This window comes from Pongo pygmaeus, chromosome 12 (genome assembly GCF_028885625.2).
Source record: "Pongo pygmaeus isolate AG05252 chromosome 12, NHGRI_mPonPyg2-v2.0_pri, whole genome shotgun sequence".
Lineage (NCBI taxonomy): Eukaryota > Metazoa > Chordata > Mammalia > Primates > Hominidae > Pongo > Pongo pygmaeus.
The window spans coordinates 96,931,592-96,949,739 of NC_072385.2; the positions used below are offsets into that span (position 1 = coordinate 96,931,592).

Below are 18,148 nucleotides of genomic sequence, written 5' to 3' on the forward strand. Positions count from 1 at the left end.
AATATTTTTGCATCTAATTGTTCAAACTTCAAAGGTTCTTTACTGAGTTAAAAAGACTTTTCTTTTTTTGGTCTAAACTGAATTTTGTCTGTCTTTCCCCTACTCAGGCCCAGATTGCCTTCCTACAGGGAGAAAGGAAGGGCCAAGAAAATTTGAAGAAGGATCTTGTGAGGAGGATCAAAATGTTGGAGTATGCTCTTAAACAGGAAAGGTAATTCAGTAAAATGAAAAGTGGTGTTCTTTTTTTGTTTGTTTGTTTTGAGACGGAGTTTTGTTCTTGTTGCCCAGGCTGGGGTGCAATGGTGCGATCTTGGCTCACCTCAACCTCCACGTCCTGGTTTCAAGCAATTCTCCTGCCTCAACCTCCCCAGTAGCTAGGATTATAGGCATGCACCACCACACCCAGCCAGCTAATTTTGTATTTTTGGTATAGTCGGGGTTTCTCCATGTTGGTCAGGCTGGTCTCGAATTCCTGACCTCAGGTGATCTGCCCACCTCGGCCTCCTAAAGTGCTGGGATTACAGGTGTGAGCCACTGGGCCTGGCCAAAATGGTGGTCTCTTAAATGTTGGAATAATTTTTTCATCATTCCTAAAATAAATTTAAATGTTCATACTGCTTGAGTTCAGGTGTATCTGCAGTAAACATTTGTATGAATGGTTGTGATATGTTAATTTTATTATGAATAGTTTAATAATGATCAAAAAACTGATTTATATGATTTCTTAAAAATTAGCAACATTTTTTTCCTACTCTGCCTGTTTTGAAGAAGCAGATGTGTTCCCTGAACTGTTAATACCCATTCATTTTAAAGTTGAAATAGTTTTTAATTTTTAAAGGAAATTTCTATAATGTTTACTCCTTTTCTTGTCATTTAATATTATTCAATTTGATGTATTTTCTTTAGAAAAAAATTGTTCCAGCAGACTATGTTAAGATTCTATATAGACTTTTTTTTTTTTTTTTTTTATTGAAATGGAGTCTCCCTCTGTCGCCCATCCTGGAGTGCAGTGGTGCAATCTCAGCTCAGCTCACTGCAAGCTCCACCTCCCGGGTTCACGCCATTCTCCTGCCTCAGCCTCCCAAGTAGCTGGGACTACAGGCACCTGCCACCATGCCTGGCTAATTTTTTGTATTTTTAGTAGAGGTGGGGTTTCGCTGTGTTAGCCAGGATGGTCTCGATCTCCTGACCTCGTGATCCCCCCAGCTCGGCCTCCCAAAGTGCTGGGATTACAGGCGTGAGCCACCGCGCCCAGCCTGTAGACTTTTTTTGTGTATTTTGTTCCTTTGCTGTCTGCTGTTACAATCTCTCCAGAAGCTTATCTTACCTTTCTATTTTGCTAGTGTCTAAGATACTCCCATAACTAAATTTGGGTCACAAGTAAAGGAAAATAGGTCATGAGTGAGATTTTTGGAAGTTAAATGAGTTATTTATTTGCTTTAATGAATGGGCCTTGGATTTTTTTGTTGACAATCTGAGTTCAGTTTTTTTAGATAACTGAGTACTTATAGGTGATATTGGAATTATCTATTTTGCTACTTTTTTGCTTTGTTTTTAATGATGCTTGTTATGTTTTTCTCTTTTTGAAGTTGGTGACTGGGATATTTGCAATAAAATAGCATTTAGATGCAGTTAGATAAATAGATGACATTTATGAATAATGAGAAACATAAAATTTTATTAGAACTGTGTTCATCATCATGTAGAATCTTTAAATGGCGTAAGAGATTGAAAATAGGTTGACCTCTTAGTGAAAAATACGTGTTTCTTTTCATACTTGGGAAAAGTTGATGAAAAGCTGTATTAGGGACATGGAAAGAAAAAACATTTTTAAAAGTACATAATTTGGGAGTAGTGAGTTTTTTTTTTTTTTTTTTTTTTTTTTTTTTTTTTGAGGTGGAGTCCTGCTTTGTTGCCTAGGCTGGAGTGCAGTGGTGTGATCTCGGTTCACTGCAGCCTCCGCCTCCCGGGCTCAAGCAATTCTCCTGTCTCAGCCTCCTGAGTTGCTGGGACTACAGGCACATCACCATGCCCGGCTAATTTTTTTGCGTTTTTAGTAGAGACAGGGTTTCACCATATTGGTCAGATTGGTCTCGAACTACTGACCTCAGGTAATCCACCGCCTCAACCTCCCAAAGTGCTGGGATTACAGGCGTGAGCCAATGTACCTGGCCGAGTATTTGAGTTTTTTTTTTTTTTGAGACGAAGTTTTGCTCTGTTGCGAGGCTGGAGTGCAGTGGCACGATCTCGGCTCACTGCAACCTCCACCTCCTGGGTTGAAGCAATTCTCCTGCCTCAGCCTCCCGAGTAGCTGGGATTACAGGCGCTTGCCACCATGCCCAGCTAATTTTTGTATTTTCAGTAGAGACGGGGTTTCACCATGTTGACTGGGGTGGTCTCGATCTGTTGACTTCGTGATCCGCCTGCCTCAGCCTCCCAAAGTGCTGGGTGGCGTGAGCTACCGTGCGCAGCCCAGAGTGGTTATTTTCATCTGGAAGATGAAAGTAGAAAGGAGTGCAGAGTAAGAGGAGGTGAGGCTTGAATAGCATCAAATAAGAAGGTGCTTGTCAGACAGACAAGGTGCAGGAAGTAGAGAGAACATGTTTGACATGGAACAAAGCAGTTTGGTGTGTTCAGAAATTTGTAATCTTTGTGTGTGGAGAGTAGGATGTTGGTTGTGGTCCTCGTCTCAGTTGATGACCGATAATGGTAGAGGGGGCAAGAGTCAGATCACAGAGAGCCTAACCAAGGAGTTCAAACTTTTATCTTACATGTAACATGTACTTTTATCTTACATGGAATGTGGGAGGTTTAAATTTTTTTTTTTTTTTTTGAGACAGGGTCTTGCTCTGTTGCCCAGGCTGTAGTGCAGTGGCACAGTCATGGTTCACTGCGGTGTCAACCTTCTGGGCACAAGTGATCCTCCCACTTTAGCCTCCCAAGTGGCTGGGAATACAGATATACTCCAGTCCACGCAGATAAATTTTTAATTTTTTAGAGAGACAGGGTCTCGCTCTGTTGCCAGGGCTGGTATGGAACTCCTGGGCTCAAGAAGCCTCCTGCTGTAGCCTCTCAAAGTGCTGTGATTATAGGCGTGAGTCACCATACCCAGCCAAAAAAATTTTATCTAAAATGATCTCAAACTAATAGAGGAGTTGCAAGAATCTTGTATACCCTTTACCCAGATTCACCAATTGAAAACGATTTGCTATATTTGCTTTATTGTGTTTGCTCTCTCTATAGGTACCATTTTTTCCCCTAAATCATTTGCTAGTTTGTCCCTAACTACCTCTGTGTATATTTCCTAAGAGCAAGGACATTTCCTTATATGATTATAGTACATTACCAAATTAAAGAAATGTAACATTGATATTCTATTATCTGATATAGTCTATATTCAGATGTTCTAAAAATGATCTTTATAGCATTTTTTTTTCCTGGACCAGGATCCAACCTGGAAATATATACTGCATTTAGTTGTTAAGCACTTGAAAGTTTTAAGCAAGATAGAGTATGAAATACATATTAGAAAGATCTCCTGACCTCAGTGTGGGGGTGGACTGGAAAGATCTGTAAACACAGGCAGAAAGATTGTAATAGTCTAAGATGAGAAGTGATAACACAGTAGCTGCTGAAATAGAGACACATCAACTATAAAAAATTTTAAGTAGAGTCCATAAATCTGAAGCTTATATAAAAATTTGGAGATGGGACAGTGGGTGAGTGAGAAAGATAATTTGAGAACGACTCCCAGGTTCCTGGCTTGAAGGACTATCTGAATTATGAGAGACTTTTAGAAGGTATCAAATGAATTAAAAAGAAGAATTAAAGAGCAGATATGTGAGGGGGACGCATGATGTGAAATATATGCTTGGGAATCATCAGTATTATTGTGAGTGAAGTGAAAGGAGTAGTTGATAGAACAAGTATTGTGGAAACAGAAGAGAGAACTAGAAGGAGTGACAGGAAGTAGAAATATTTGAAGAGAAGGCAGAGGAAGAAGAACCAACAAAGAAATAGAGAAGGAAGGAGGAGAGAGTAGTATTTTGGAAGTTAAAGGAGTTAAAGGAGGGAGTTCAATAACTGAAGATGCTAAGTGGACTCCAAGTAAGTTGTATACTGAAAATAGTCATTTGGAGTTGCCAGTAGAGGAAGCTTATTGGTACCCTTACTAAAGCAGCTTCAGTAAGGCAGCAGGAACATGAGCCAGATCACAGAGGATCAAGGGCTGAGAAGGATGAAGTGGGGAGAGATGGAGTTGCTTATTATTATTATTATTTTCTTTGAGACAGAGCCTTGTTTTGTCACCAGGCTGGAGTGCAGTGGCGTGATCTCGGCTCACTGCAACCTCCGCCTCCTGGGTTCAAGCCATTCTCCTGCCTCAGTCTCCTGAGTAGCTGGGACTACAGGTGTGTACCACCACACTGGGCTAATTTTTGTATTTTTAGTAGAGATGGGGTGTCACCATCTTGGCCAGGATGGTCTCGATCCCTTGACCTTGTGATCCGCCCGCCTCGACCTCCCAAAGTGTTGGTATCAGAGACGTGAGCTACCGCGCCTGGCAGAGTTGCTCATTTTTTTAAGAATTTGACTCTGAAGAACAGTAGAGATAAGGAACTGGCTGAATCTAGGGAAGATTTTTTTTTTTTTTTTTTTTTTTTGAGACGGAGTTTTGCTCTTGTTGCCCAGGCTGGAGTGCAATGGCACAATCTCGTCTCACTGCAACCTGCACTTCCCGAGTTCAAGCGATTCTCCTGCCTCAGCCTCCCCAGTAGCTGAGATTACAGGCATGCACCACCACACCCGGCTAATTTTGTATTTTTGGTAGAGATGGGGTTTCTCCATGTTGGTCAGACTGGTTGCGAACTCCCAACCTCAGGTGATCCGCCCACCTCAGCCTCCCAAAGTGTTGGGATTACAGGCGTGAGCCACCGCGCCCAGCCTGGTTTTGTTATCTTTTGAAGTATATGAAATGATTTGGGATTATTCTTGATGTTATGGCACTATTTGTATAATCTAAAAAATTTTTAAAAAATTTTTAAAAAGCATTTATTTGTGGCTTGAATTTTAAATTGAATTTTAAAAAAATTTATTGAGGAAAATTTGAAATATACTCATAGAGAAACTGATGTCTTTTATATACAGCCCCAAGTTTTAACAGTTAATGTTTTTGTCAGTCTTTTTCACCTTGATCTATTTTAATGCAATTCCAGATACCTTGTCATTTCACCTGTAAATGCCTAAGTGAAGATCATGATTTTACATGATTTTCTTTGCGTGATTTTTGCAGATTTTCTGAGTAGTCCCGCTTTAGGATCCAAAAGTAAAACCGAATTATTAATGTTACAGAAGAATTACTTACCTAGCAGTGGATTTATCAAAGCATTCCTTAATGTGTGATAAAATGTAATATAAATTTTCAAGATTACATAGTGTATAATCTGAGGTTGACTTAGGAACATCTAGCTGAGGAACCTCAAATATTACATAAATACAATTCTGAAAAATTTCTACCATTTTTAAAATTTCTGTCTATTCACTGCTACTTTTATCTACCCTACTATAGTAACTTGACTGTCCTCCTTGCTTCTAGTATTTCCATATTTTAATTCATCTTCCATATCCATAGAATTCATTTTCTAAAACACAAATATGATAATTCTATTATATCTATGTTTAAAAATATCTAGCTAATTTCAGGTTCTTAGTAAAGTTCTTCACAACCAGGCCCTTTCTGTCCCTTCTCTGTCTCCATTCCTTCCATACCTTTTGGGTGTAATTATTCTTTTTGCTGTTTTTTGACCTACTGTGTGTTTTTTTTTTTTTTTTCTTCCACTTAAGATGTCCCTTCTGACAGAAATGCCCTCTCCATCAATCCATTTTCTGATTGGAAAACTCCCACTGGCATTTTGAGATTTAGCTAAAATCTCCCGTGTTACCTTCTTTTTGGTAGCTTTCTTTGACACCAATTTTGACCGAATTAGATAATCCCTTATCTGCATTCTTGTAATACTTGCTAATAGCCCTTATAGCTGTTATACAGTATGCTGTAGTTATTTACATTCCTGTCTCTTACGCATACCCTCACCTTCCACCCTTACCTAACTACAAGCTGTAGGTTGTCCCAGCAGCCAGCACAGTGCCTGTGAATCATAGGAATTCAGTAATAGTTCATTGAAATTAATCAAATTATTTTTAGCATCCACATTTAAGATATAATTGAGATGCTGTTATACTCCTAGCATAATATGTATAATAATAGGCTTTGAAACAAAGCTAAAATTACTCTTCTTTAGTGTATTATAGTTATTAAACAATTTTTATGCTACTTTTATCCAATAAAGGTCATTTATGGAGGGCCTACCTGTGTATCAAACATGGAGTTGCTAGATATAAGATCTGCTTTTTTATCTTACAGGCAGAATTAGACAGAAAAAGAATAGCAAACAAGAAAGATTGGTTAGCACGGTGAGCTGAGTGTTAAAACAGTGGAAAACGGTATGAATGAGAAGGTATTTTCACATATTGACTTAAAAAGGAATGCTATTAAGCATAAGGAGGGTTCTGTGAGAAAAATATATTTTAGTGAATGTAACAATTCAGTAGGGAGATCTTGATTTAAGGGACCATAGCTTGTGATAAACACAACAGTTCTTTACATATTTTGCCTTTGTCTAATTTTTAAAATAAAATGTTCATAATGTGTCACAATTTTTGTTACATTTATTTTTGTAAAATATTTTCTGTTCCCTTTTTGTAGGTTCTGTTGTAGTTTTTCCTGAGACCACTAGAATGCACTATAATGCAGTATTTTGTGTTTGAAAATGTTTTTCTTTTATATATATATATATAAAAAATATAAACGCCATAACATTTTATAGCTACTATTATTTTAAAAGCTTTAATATAATCTGTCTTCAGACTAGTTACATTCAGTTGCTATTTTGACTTCTGGCAGGTATTACTACTTTGTCTTATGGTAAATGAAGTGTGTTTCTGGAAAAATAAGAGATTGACAGTTACATTTGGAACCTTGTTTACTTTCTAGTAACTGCAAGTCAAATTAATGTCTGTAAATCTTACCTTCTGATGATCAATAGTATTACAAATACATTGAACTAGATGGGCAAACATTTAGTCCAGTGAAAAATCTTTGTGGTTAAGAGACACATTGAGAATAGATGTTGTAAATAATTTGGACCAAACATATTTACTAAAATTAAGTATATATATAGTTAATTAACCAAATAACAGCAAAAACAGTCTCCCTTCTGCCTCAGTTCATTGATTTCCTTTCCCAAGGAAATCTTATCAACTGATATCTTACGTATTATGTATCCTTCCAGAAAGATTCATATGCATAGGCTAATGAAATAGATATATATCTTTTAAAAAATGTATGCAGACATTGTATTTTGTACCTTTTACTTTTTGCTTAAGAGATCAGTTCATTGGCATATGAATATATTTTTTTCTTTCTTAATGTGTAAATGTTACTATAAAACATTTCATACATACGTATAAGATATAAAGACTGTTATAAAAAATACTCATGTACCTATCACCTACCTTAAGAAATAGGACATCAACTGCCTATAGTTTTCATAGGTTTTCTTGGAATTCCTCTCTGTCTAAAACTTTTTTTTCTGTTGTGACTGCAAAATGATTATTATTGCAAAATAAGAAAGATTTCAGTATTTTACACATTTGAGCAAATAATTTTTGATTTCCTTTCTACTTTTCTTTTTTTCTTTTTTTTTTTTTTGAGACAGGGTCTCACTGTCTCACTCAGGCTGGAGTGCAGTGGCATGATCTTGCCTCACTCACTGCAACCTCTGCAGCCGGGTTTAAGCGATTCTTCCACCTTAGCCTCCCGAGTAACTGGGATTACAGGTGCACCACCATACCTAGCTAATTTTTGTATTTTTTGATAGAGACAGGGTTTCACCATGTTAGCCAGGCTGATCTCAAACTCCTGACCTCTGGTGATCCATCTCCCTTGGCCTCCGAAAGTGTTAGGATTACAGGCATGAGCCCCCGTGCCCAGCCACTACTTTTCTTAAATTATGAAAAAACCTAATGGTAAGTGGTCTATTAGGTTTTTATAAAGAAAAAAAACTTTCAAATTTGGCTGTGTTACACCTTTCTTCCTTTATTACTGTATTATTTTGGTTTTTCAAATTATTGTTGTTTATATTAATATCCCAGTCTTAACACATTGAATATTTATTATAAATGGCCTCAGTATTTTAGGGAGCCAACAAGTGAAAATATGCAAATAGATTAAGCAGATATGGCTATTTTTAGTCACCCTTTAAAAAATTTCTACATTATCTGGGTTATTTTTCTAGTCTCATGGTTAAATCTGAGATAGTTAAATCAGATGGTTAAATCCTGTTAACCAGAATGATAACATTCTGTCAACTTTGAAAACAAGATAAAACAGTATTCCCATTCACAGTTCTTTTTGAGCAAAAGACAAGGGATATCTTGACTAGTTTAAAAAATTACTTTCTACTGGAATATTTTATTCAACACTGATGATTTGGGCTGGGGTTTTCCCCCTTGGATTGTGCAGTATAATGCATATTTGGCAAATCATGATTATCTGACAAGGCATATAATATTGTAGATGACTTTTCTTTTTAAAAAGCTCAATTTTTTGAGAAAAGTCTTCTGCAAATTTATTTCACAATCCAAACCTTTTTTGTTTTTTTTTTAACTGTTTTTGATAGTAAAATTTAGCTTTGGCAATCATCAGGAAAATTTGAATACTACAGAAACTAGGATGTTATATGGTTCATTTTGTTATTACAGAAAGAAGAGTTATGATTCCCAGAGTTATTCCTTTATTTTGTTATAAGGATACTTGATGGTATAACAACAACAGCAACAACGAAAAAGGCAAGCACTTTTGTATTATAACTTTGACACCATGGAAAGCTATGAGCCTTTGAAAGTTCTAGGAGTGTTCAGCCAGGACTACTGAATTCTTGTGACTACTACTGTTGTGTGTGTTACAGTTAATTTAAATATATTTTAAGATGGTCTGTATTTTCTCATTTCTTTGTTAGAGCCAAATACCACAAGTTGAAATATGGGACAGAATTGAATCAGGGTGATATGAAGCCTCCAAGCTATGATTCTGGTAAGCTAATTTTAAAGGAAGTTTAAGTGTTAAAAAGAAGTTAATGTCTAGTATTTTCTAGCAACATTTACAACTGTAAGTTACTTTCTAATTATTTGTATATTAGTTATTTTTTCTGACCTGCTTGTCTTTTGGCACCATTTAGTGTCATTTAGATCATTTTCCACCACCTTCCTTCCTTTTCCCTCTTCCCCTTTCTTTTAGTTCCCCATTTTCTGCTTATGTTCTACACTTACTGGAAGGATCAGAGTTCATGGGGTAACATGCACCAGCATAACCTTGTCTAGCTGGGTCTGCCCAGAGTTAATGGGAACTTTCAGATGTGCAGTACAAAGTACATCATGCTCTTGAAATCCTGAGAAAGATTAGGAAATATAGAGGTAAGAGATTTCTTCTTAAAGCATGGAGGAATTCCTCATCCCAAAAACATAATTCTTTGGTTTCAGGTGGAAAACTGTTTTGGTCTTTCTTGTCCACAGGAGTTTCTGTAACTAGAACATGTTTTAACAGCTGAACCATTTATTATATTTTTGAATTATTTCTTCTTTTTCTTTTTCCTACTTCTTCATACCATCAAACAATATAAAATATTACTTGTAAATAATCAGATATTAAGAAATATAGATATAATTCACTTATTAGTAGGTATTAGGGAAGAATGACAAAAATTAATCAAAAGTTATCAGCCATGTTTTAGATAGGTACGTTTTTGGCGTAATTTCAGGTTAAATTTCCCAATCAGATATCTGAAGACATTAATGTTCATTTATATCATTTACTGAAATACGTACCTTGTACTAGAGGCTTTATATATATATTTACTTTAAATTTTATTTTATTTTTTTTGAGACGGAGTCTCACTCTGTCACCCAGTCTGGAGTGCAGTGGCACGATCTCGGCTCACTGCAAGCTCCACCTCCCGGGTTCACGCCATTCTCCTGCCTCAGCCTCCCGAGTAACTGGGATTACTGGCGCCCACCACCAGGCCCGGCTAATTTTTTGTATTTTTAATAGAGACGGGGTTTCACCATGTTAGCCAGGATGGTCTCGATCTCCTGACCTCTTAATCCTCCCGCCTCGGCCTCCCATAGTGCTAGGATTACAGGCGTGAGCCACCACACCCGGCCGCATATTCACTTTAAATTTTAAAGTAGTTATTCGGTAAAGTATCTTCGGTAAAGATAATATTTATTTGGATTTTACATATGTGAAATTTAAACTCAGAGAAGTGGAAAAACTTGCCCAACGTCACACAGATATTAAGTAATGATAGAATATGGAGCTGAACCCAGGTCTTTCTGACTCCAAAATTCATATTCTTTCCATTTTATCATGTTGCTTCTGTATTTGACAATGTATAAAAGAACTTTCCAAAATGACTTCTAAATGTACTGCCAATTTTGTAGTTAATTCAGTGTAGTAGTGTATTAATGCATTTCCTCAGCTGAATATTAAATGCTTGAGATCTAAAGCAATGCCAGTTGATCACTGGTGTGTTTTTTTTCCTTTGTTTTTTAATATTCTGTCTTTTACTTGAGCGTCTGTTCTTGTGACCTGAGATGTGCTTAAATTTCAAAATAAATTTTTAAAAAATCTAGGCTATTTGTTAAAAACTGTTCTAAAACTATATTAACTGACTCAAAGGAGTGATTTTAATTAGTATCGTATTAAAAAGTTTTCATTTCTTAAGTTTTGGATATCAATTTAGGAGAATAGAAGCCTAGATACAATGTATTTTTTAAATGTTTGTAAGTAAACATGGCTGGCTGCAGTGGCTAATGCCTGTAATCCCACTTTGGGAGGCCAAGGTGGGAGGATTGCTTAAGGCTAGGAGTTTGAGACCAGTCTGCGCAATGTATGCAAGACCCTGTCTCTACCAAAAAATTAAAAAATTAGCTGGGGATGGTGGCACATACCTGTAGTCCTAGCTACTGGGGAGGCTGAGGTGAAAGCATCACTTGAGCTCAGGAGTTTGAGGTTAGGTTATAGTGTGCTAAGATTGTGCCACTGCACTCTAGCCTGAGTGACAGAGTGAGATCCTGTCTCTTAAAAAAAAATTATAAAGTTTATAAGTAAACAGCACCGCTCAGTAGAAAGGGCTTGCGCTTTAAAAGCAGATAGATGTAAGTTTGACTCTGCCCCAACATTTTAAATTTCCGTGATCCTACTTAATTTCTCTATGGTTACTCCATTCCTGATCTGTAAACTAGGAAATACTCTGGGAATACTTCCTAGCTCAAATGTTTATTTTCTTAGTATACAATACCTAGTTATTCTCAGTATATAATACTTAGTTAGTACCTAGTATAATTTCATCTATCTTTCCAACCATCCATTCATCTTATAAATATTATATATATAATGTTTTTCAGACCTAGTACCAAATCCAGTGAATAAGACAACAATGTCCTGTTGGATTTTTGTAGGGAAGACAGACAGTTAAAGAAGTGATTACAATGACATATGACATGTATAATGGAGAAATAATAAGTGTTATTGAGCACAGTAGCACAAACCTAGTCAAGTGGTCAAGAAAGGCTTCTTGGAGGAAGTGATGTTTAATTTTGACATCTTAAGGACAAGTAGGAATTAGCCAGGGCAAGTAAACTGACTAAATATTTGTTGAATGGGAGGTGGGAGAAAGGCAGAGTATTAGCAGCAGAGCTTCTGAGGTAAGACTATGGCACATTTGAGAAATGGGATACCTGGATAGTAGTGGGAGAGAGGGAAGGAATGTTTCCAGATGTAGACAGAGAGTTAGCTGGGGGGTAAAATAGTTACAAGGGCCTTGTGAAACATGTTAAGTAGTTCACGCTTAGGAATATTCTAAGCATTTGAAGGATCTTAATTAGGGGTTTATGATGAGATTTACTCTTGGATTACGTGGGCTGTAGTGTGGAACATGGATTAGAGAGGAGCAACGATGGAGATGGGGCGACTGGTTAGAGGACTGTTGCAGAAACCTGGGCAAATGAGTAAGGTTTCCTTGACAAGGGTGTGTTCAGGAAATATTTAGGAAGTAAAATATGCAGGAACTGTTCTTTTTATATGTACATAAATTCGATTTTATGCTGATCTTTTCTGTATTATTCTAATTTTAGTATATTTGCTGCCAAGGCAAGCACAGGAACTACTTCTTGATTGGATGTAGGGGGTGAAAAAAGGATGAGTCAGAAGTGACTCCCACATTTGTAATTTAAACAACTAGACCAGAAGTAGATTTGGAAAATGGTGGGTTCACTTTTGGATTTATTTCTTAGATAACCAAGTGGAGATGGCTAGTAGACAGTTGAGTATATGGGTCTTGAGCTCAAGCCAGAAGTATGGATGTGTTAGAGACATAAATTTGAGAGGCATCAACATATGGTACTGGTGGCACTCACAGCCATTGGAGTTGAAACAGTCACCCAGGAGCTGTATGTGAGGTAAGGTTACATAAAATGGAGCCCTGAGGAATGACATTTAAAAGACTGGTAGAAGAATGGAAACATGAAAAAGAGTCTGATAGAGAGTACATTAGCAGTAGGAGGAAAACCAGGAGACCAAGGAAACCAAGAGAAGAGAGGGCTTCCAGAAGGAAGGACTGTTCAACACTACTGGTTAATTCCCAGAGGACTGAAGAATATCTGTAGGACTCTGTGACACGTGGGACACTGAGAACTTTAGGAGAGAGGTGAGGGCAAAAACAAAGTGGGTATAGTTAGGTTTCAGGAAGCTTAGGTTGTGAAGGTGAAGGAGAGAGATTAGAGGGCAATAGCTGGAAGGACATGGGGTCAAGGAAAGTGTGTGTGTGCGTGTGTGCACACTCGCGCGCATATGGTGTGATGTGTGTCTTAGAGGAGTAACCAATAAAAAGGGAAAGAGTAGAGATACTCAAAATAGGAAGATAATCTGAAGAAGGTGGTAGGGATTGGATTCTGAGCATAGCTGGAGAATGGCAGGAGGAGCATGTCTTTTATCATTACCAAGAGAGAATGTAGGAAGTTAGGTTAACAGATTTATAGATTTGGATTTCTGTTTGGTGGTGGGTATTTGAGGGAACGTCCACAAGTGATAGCTTTATGTATGAGATAGGATTATCTGCTGAGAGTGGGTCAGATGTTTAAGAAAAGTAGAGAAGGTTTAAAATGCTAATGGTAAACAGGAAGACTGACTTTCCAGGGAATAGTAGGATCGAGAAAAGCTAAGGGTCCAGTTAAGGTGTGTGATCATGAGTGTGTGTAGAGGCACTAGGCTGCACATTTGGTAGCCTGGGTAAAGTCAAAGAGAATGCAGATAGTTAATAGTTGAATTCACGGAGAGACAAAGGGACAAAAAAATTTGGCAAAGGAATGATTGAAGTGATAAGCCATGAACTAAAACTACAGAGGGAAGGAAGTGAAGACACAAGGAGGCTGACTAATGGGTGAATTAAAAGTAAGGGGGTAGATTCTGGTCTAGAGCAGGTCAGCAAACTTTTTCTGTAAAGGGCCGGATAGTAAATATTTTGGGTTTTGAAGGCTGTTTGTTGCAGCTACTCAACTTTGCCACTGTAGCATGCAAGCATTCATAGACAGTACATAAATTAATGGATGTGTCTGTACTATAAAAACAGGTGGTAGGCTGGATTTGACATGCAGGCAGTAGTGTGCTGGCCCCTGGCTAGAGGTCCCAGCTAAATTAAAGAACTAGCGAATTTAGGGAAAAAAGAAAGAAAAAAGAACTAATGAATTGGGAGTAATTGAGCCTGACGGGTCTGCTCAGAGAATCAGTTTGCATCTATCATAGTTCCTCATGATGACAAGACCTAAGATATGACAGCTAGAGAGGGTGGTGGCTGTGGGGAGGCAGAAGCGGATCTCCTACATGCATATTGATTTCACTCAAGATAATGTAGAAGTTTGGTGGCAGAAGCATGTGAGCCAGATTTGGAGGGTTATCTTGGGATTTATAGATGATGGTGATAAGGACTAGGAGGTGGCAGAAAGGGTATATTCAAATGGCATAACCATTAAAGAAGCAGGGATTTTTTTTTCCATTCTTTGTTCTTTTATCTATTTACCATATTTTCCTAAAACTGATAATCCAGACGTTTTCTGAAACATTTTTCACAAAAATTTACTTTTCCTTTCTAACTTTTTTTTTGTCCCACTTCCAGACCTTCATATTTCTACTTTAGGAGAATATTATCTCAGGCTATGTTAAAATGTATTTATTTTTGATATTTCAGTCTCTCCTATTTAATATTAGAAGCCAGGTACTTATTTAAAGTTGAATATATCCAGTGTGATAAATTCTGTCTTTTAATTGAGAAATTTAGACCATTTGCACTTATGATTATTGATATGGTTAGGTTAATGCTACCACCTTTGTAATTTGTTTTGTTCAGTCTGTTCTTGTTTCTTTTCCTTCTTTTTCAGCCTTCTTTTGAATTATCAAATATTTTTTATGATTCAATTTTATCTCTTTTGCTGACTTACTAGCAGTAATTCTTATTTTAGTAATTGCTTTAGGGCTTACAAGGCACATCTTTAACTTATTACAGTCTGTCTTCAAGTGATAATACACCACTTCATGGATAGAACAATAACCTTATAATAGTGTACTTCCGTTTCTCCTCTTCCCAGTCTTTGTGCTGTTGTTGTCATGTATTTTACTTCTATGTATGTGATAAACCACGCACTCCATTGTTATTTTTTTCCAGCAGTCTTTTGTCTTTTAAAGACATTTAAATAATAATATGAAAAAAAATTCCCAATACTCATTATTCCTTTGTGTAGATCTGTGTTTCCGTATTATTTTCCTTCAACCTTAAAGTCTTCCGCTCACATATCTTGTCATATGGAATGCTAGTAATGAGTTTTTGCAGCTTTTGTATGTCTGAGAAAGTTTTTTTTGTTTTGTTTTTTGTTTTTTTTGAGATGAAGTCTCGCTCTTGTCCCCCAGGCTGGAGTGTGATGGCACGATCTCGGCTCACTGCAACCTCCGCCTCCCAGTTTCAAGCGATTCTTCTGCCTCAGCCCCCCGAGGTAGCTGGGATTACAGGCGCCTGCCACCACGCCTGAATAATTTTTGTATTTTTAGTAGAAATGGGGTTTTACCATGTTGGCCAGGCTGGTCTAGAACTCCTGACATCAAGTGATCCGTCTACCCTGGCCTCCCAAAGTGCTGGGATTACAAGTGTGAGCCACTGCGCCCGGCCTGAAAAAGTCTTTATTTTGCTCATAGGCATTATTTCTGATGAGATATCTCCTGTTGCCCTTATTTTTGTTGCTCTGTGTATAATGTGATCTTTTTCTCTGGCTGCTTTTAAGATTTTCTCTTTATCATTGGTTCTAAATGATTGTATTATGATATGCCCTGGTGTAGTTAGCCCTCTCTACGTATTTCTTATGCTTGGGATTTATTGAGTTTCTTGGATCTGTGGGTTTATAGGTTTCATGGAATTTGGCACTTTTCAGCCATTATTTCTTCAGATACTGTTTTTGTTCCTCCCTGTGCTATGATATGGAAACTCTCTCTAGGTGGTGTCTGGGATAATCATGAGGCTTACCTGTTTGCTTCCCTCTTCTCTCAGGTATTATGTCCTTTGTTGCGTGATGTCCAGTGTTTTGAAAACCATTGTTTCATCTGTTTTGTTTTATAGTTGGTTTAGCAGGACAGTAAATCTAGTGTCTGTTACTCTGATTTGACTGGAAATAGCAGTCAAATACTTTCGATATTACCGAGAAATTCAAGTATTATCTATATTAAAATCCTCACTTTTATATAATGTCACTTTTTGAACTTGACAAGGCAAGAATGAATTGTGATAGTTGATGACTACTTACTAACCATGGAAAGAACTGCGAGCTTAGCCTGAATAAGGAAATATAAGAGCTATTTGACTTTGGGTTTCTTTTTTTAACCTGAAATTTTTTTTTTTTCTTTGAGATGAAGTCTCTACTTCCGTTGCCCAGGCTGCAGTGCAGTGGTGCAATCTCGATTCACTGCAACCTTCACCTCCTGGGTTCAAATGATTCTCCTGCCTCAGCCTCCCTAGTAGCTGGGATTACAGGCATGTGCCACCTTGCCCAGCTATTTTTTTTGGGAGGTGGTCGGGGTTGGGGATAGAGGCTTGCTTTGTCACCCAGCCTGGAGTGTAGTGATGTGATCTTGGCTCACTGCAACCTCCGGCTCACTGCAACCTCTGCCTCCCAGGTTCATGTGATTCTCCTGCCTCAGCCTCCTGAGTAGTTGGGATTACGGGCATGAGCCACCGCACCCAGCCTCCAACTAACTTTTGTATTTTTAGTAGAGATGAAGTTTCACCATATTGGCCAGGCTGGTCTCAAACTCCTGGGTTTGAGTGATCTGCCCACCTCGGCCTCCTAAAGTGCTGGTATTACAGGCATGAGCCACTGCGGCCCAGCCATAACCTCAGATGTTACTTAGAGGGTCAGATTTTATCTCAGTGTAAGAATACACTTTTTTTTAAGAGGATAGGGTACATTCTTATTTGATTCTTATTAAGATGTAATTTACATATCATAAAAGTCACCCTTTTTAGTGTTTTCACAAATCTCTCCCTCCCTACGCTAATCCCCTGGCAACCAGTAGTCTGTTTTCCATTTCTATAGTTTTGCCTTTTCTAGAAAGTCATATGAATTCCAGAATCTTACAGATTGTAGCCTTTTGATTCTGGCTTATTCACTTAGAATAATGCATTTGAGATTTATGTATGTTTGTATCAGTAATTCATTCCTTGTTCTTCTTGAGCAGTATTCCGTTGATTTGCTGTATCACACTTTTGTGATATCACTGGCTGCCAAAATAGGCAGAAGTAGTTGAGTATATTTGAGGATGGCGTAGAAAGGATTTAGCCCTATTCTGATGGGAGATTTAATGACCTCAGAACTTCATTTAACATCTGAAGTCTTGAAATGGCAATGTAAATGTTTTTAGTTGGCAAGTACAGGTTATTCACTTGACTTAAGAAGGCGATATATTGGAACATACTATGTTACCTGCACAGATCCTGAATTTGTGGTCAGTGGAAACAGGATGTATTTGTTTTCCCTGAGTTTGGGGACAGCGTTTTTGCTCCCTTCTTTTTTTATTTTTTATTTTTTTTGAATTTATTTTCTCTTTGAAGTTATCACAAAGTAATTAGCTTCTTTTTGGAGTTAATTTAATTCCCTTTATTTCCTACCTGCCTTTCCAGTCTACTTCTGTTTCTTTGGTATATCACAGAACTAAGCCTAGTTATTTTAGAGTTCTTTTAGAAGTAAAACAAACTTGGAAGATTTAGTTCTTATTTTTATTCATGTATTTCTCTAATTTCTTATTGTAGTGATAGCATGGGAAGGAAAATGCTGGGGCTCTGGAGTGAAACAGAAATTCAGCACTTACAATTGTGTTTCTAACTAAAAAACCTGAAAATTACCTTCCAAAACTCAGCTTTCTTATTTTTAAAATGAGGCTAAGTACCTATCTTTGAGGTTGTAAGGAATAAAAGAGATAATGTGTGTGTTTTTAACACAGTATGTAGTAAATACTTAATTTCTTTCTTTCTTTCTTTCTTTCTTTCTTTTTTTTTTTTTTTTTTTTTTGAGACGGAGTCTTGCTCTGTCACCCACACTGGAGTGCAGTGGCATCATCTTGGCTCACTGCAACCTCCACCTCCCAGGTTCAAGCGATTCTTCTGCCTCAGCCTCCTGAGTAGCTGGGAAACAGGCATGTGCCACCACGCCTGGCTAAGTTTTTGTATTTTTAGTAGAGACAGGATTTCACCATGTTAGCCAGGCTGGTGTCTGTCTCCTTACCTCGTGATCCGCCCGCCTTGGCCTCCCAAAGTGCTGGGATTACAGATGTGAGCCACTGTGCCTGGCCCGTAAATACTTAATTTCAAATGTCACCAAATAAAATTTCCCAGTCCCTTTTGTATCTCCACTTGAATAAGATCCTATAAAGATCAGCAGTTTTTTAGAGTTTGATCAAAGGCTGAGGAAAGTATGCACTTTTTTTGTACTGTTAATATAG

General features: G+C 37.5%; 1 protein-coding gene across 3 annotated transcripts in view; it reads left to right on the forward strand.

Annotated features, from left to right (window-relative positions):
• STRN (striatin) overlaps positions 1-18,148 on the forward strand; it is a 123,217-nt gene that overhangs the window by 41,496 nt on the left and 63,573 nt on the right. For all 3 annotated transcript variants that reach the window (XM_063648814.1, XM_054474891.2, XM_054474892.2), the window contains 2 exons: positions 108-211; positions 9,075-9,148. In XM_063648814.1, the coding sequence (XP_063504884.1) occupies positions 108-211; positions 9,075-9,148 (178 nt within the window). The remainder of the gene's footprint in view (positions 1-107; positions 212-9,074; positions 9,149-18,148) is intronic.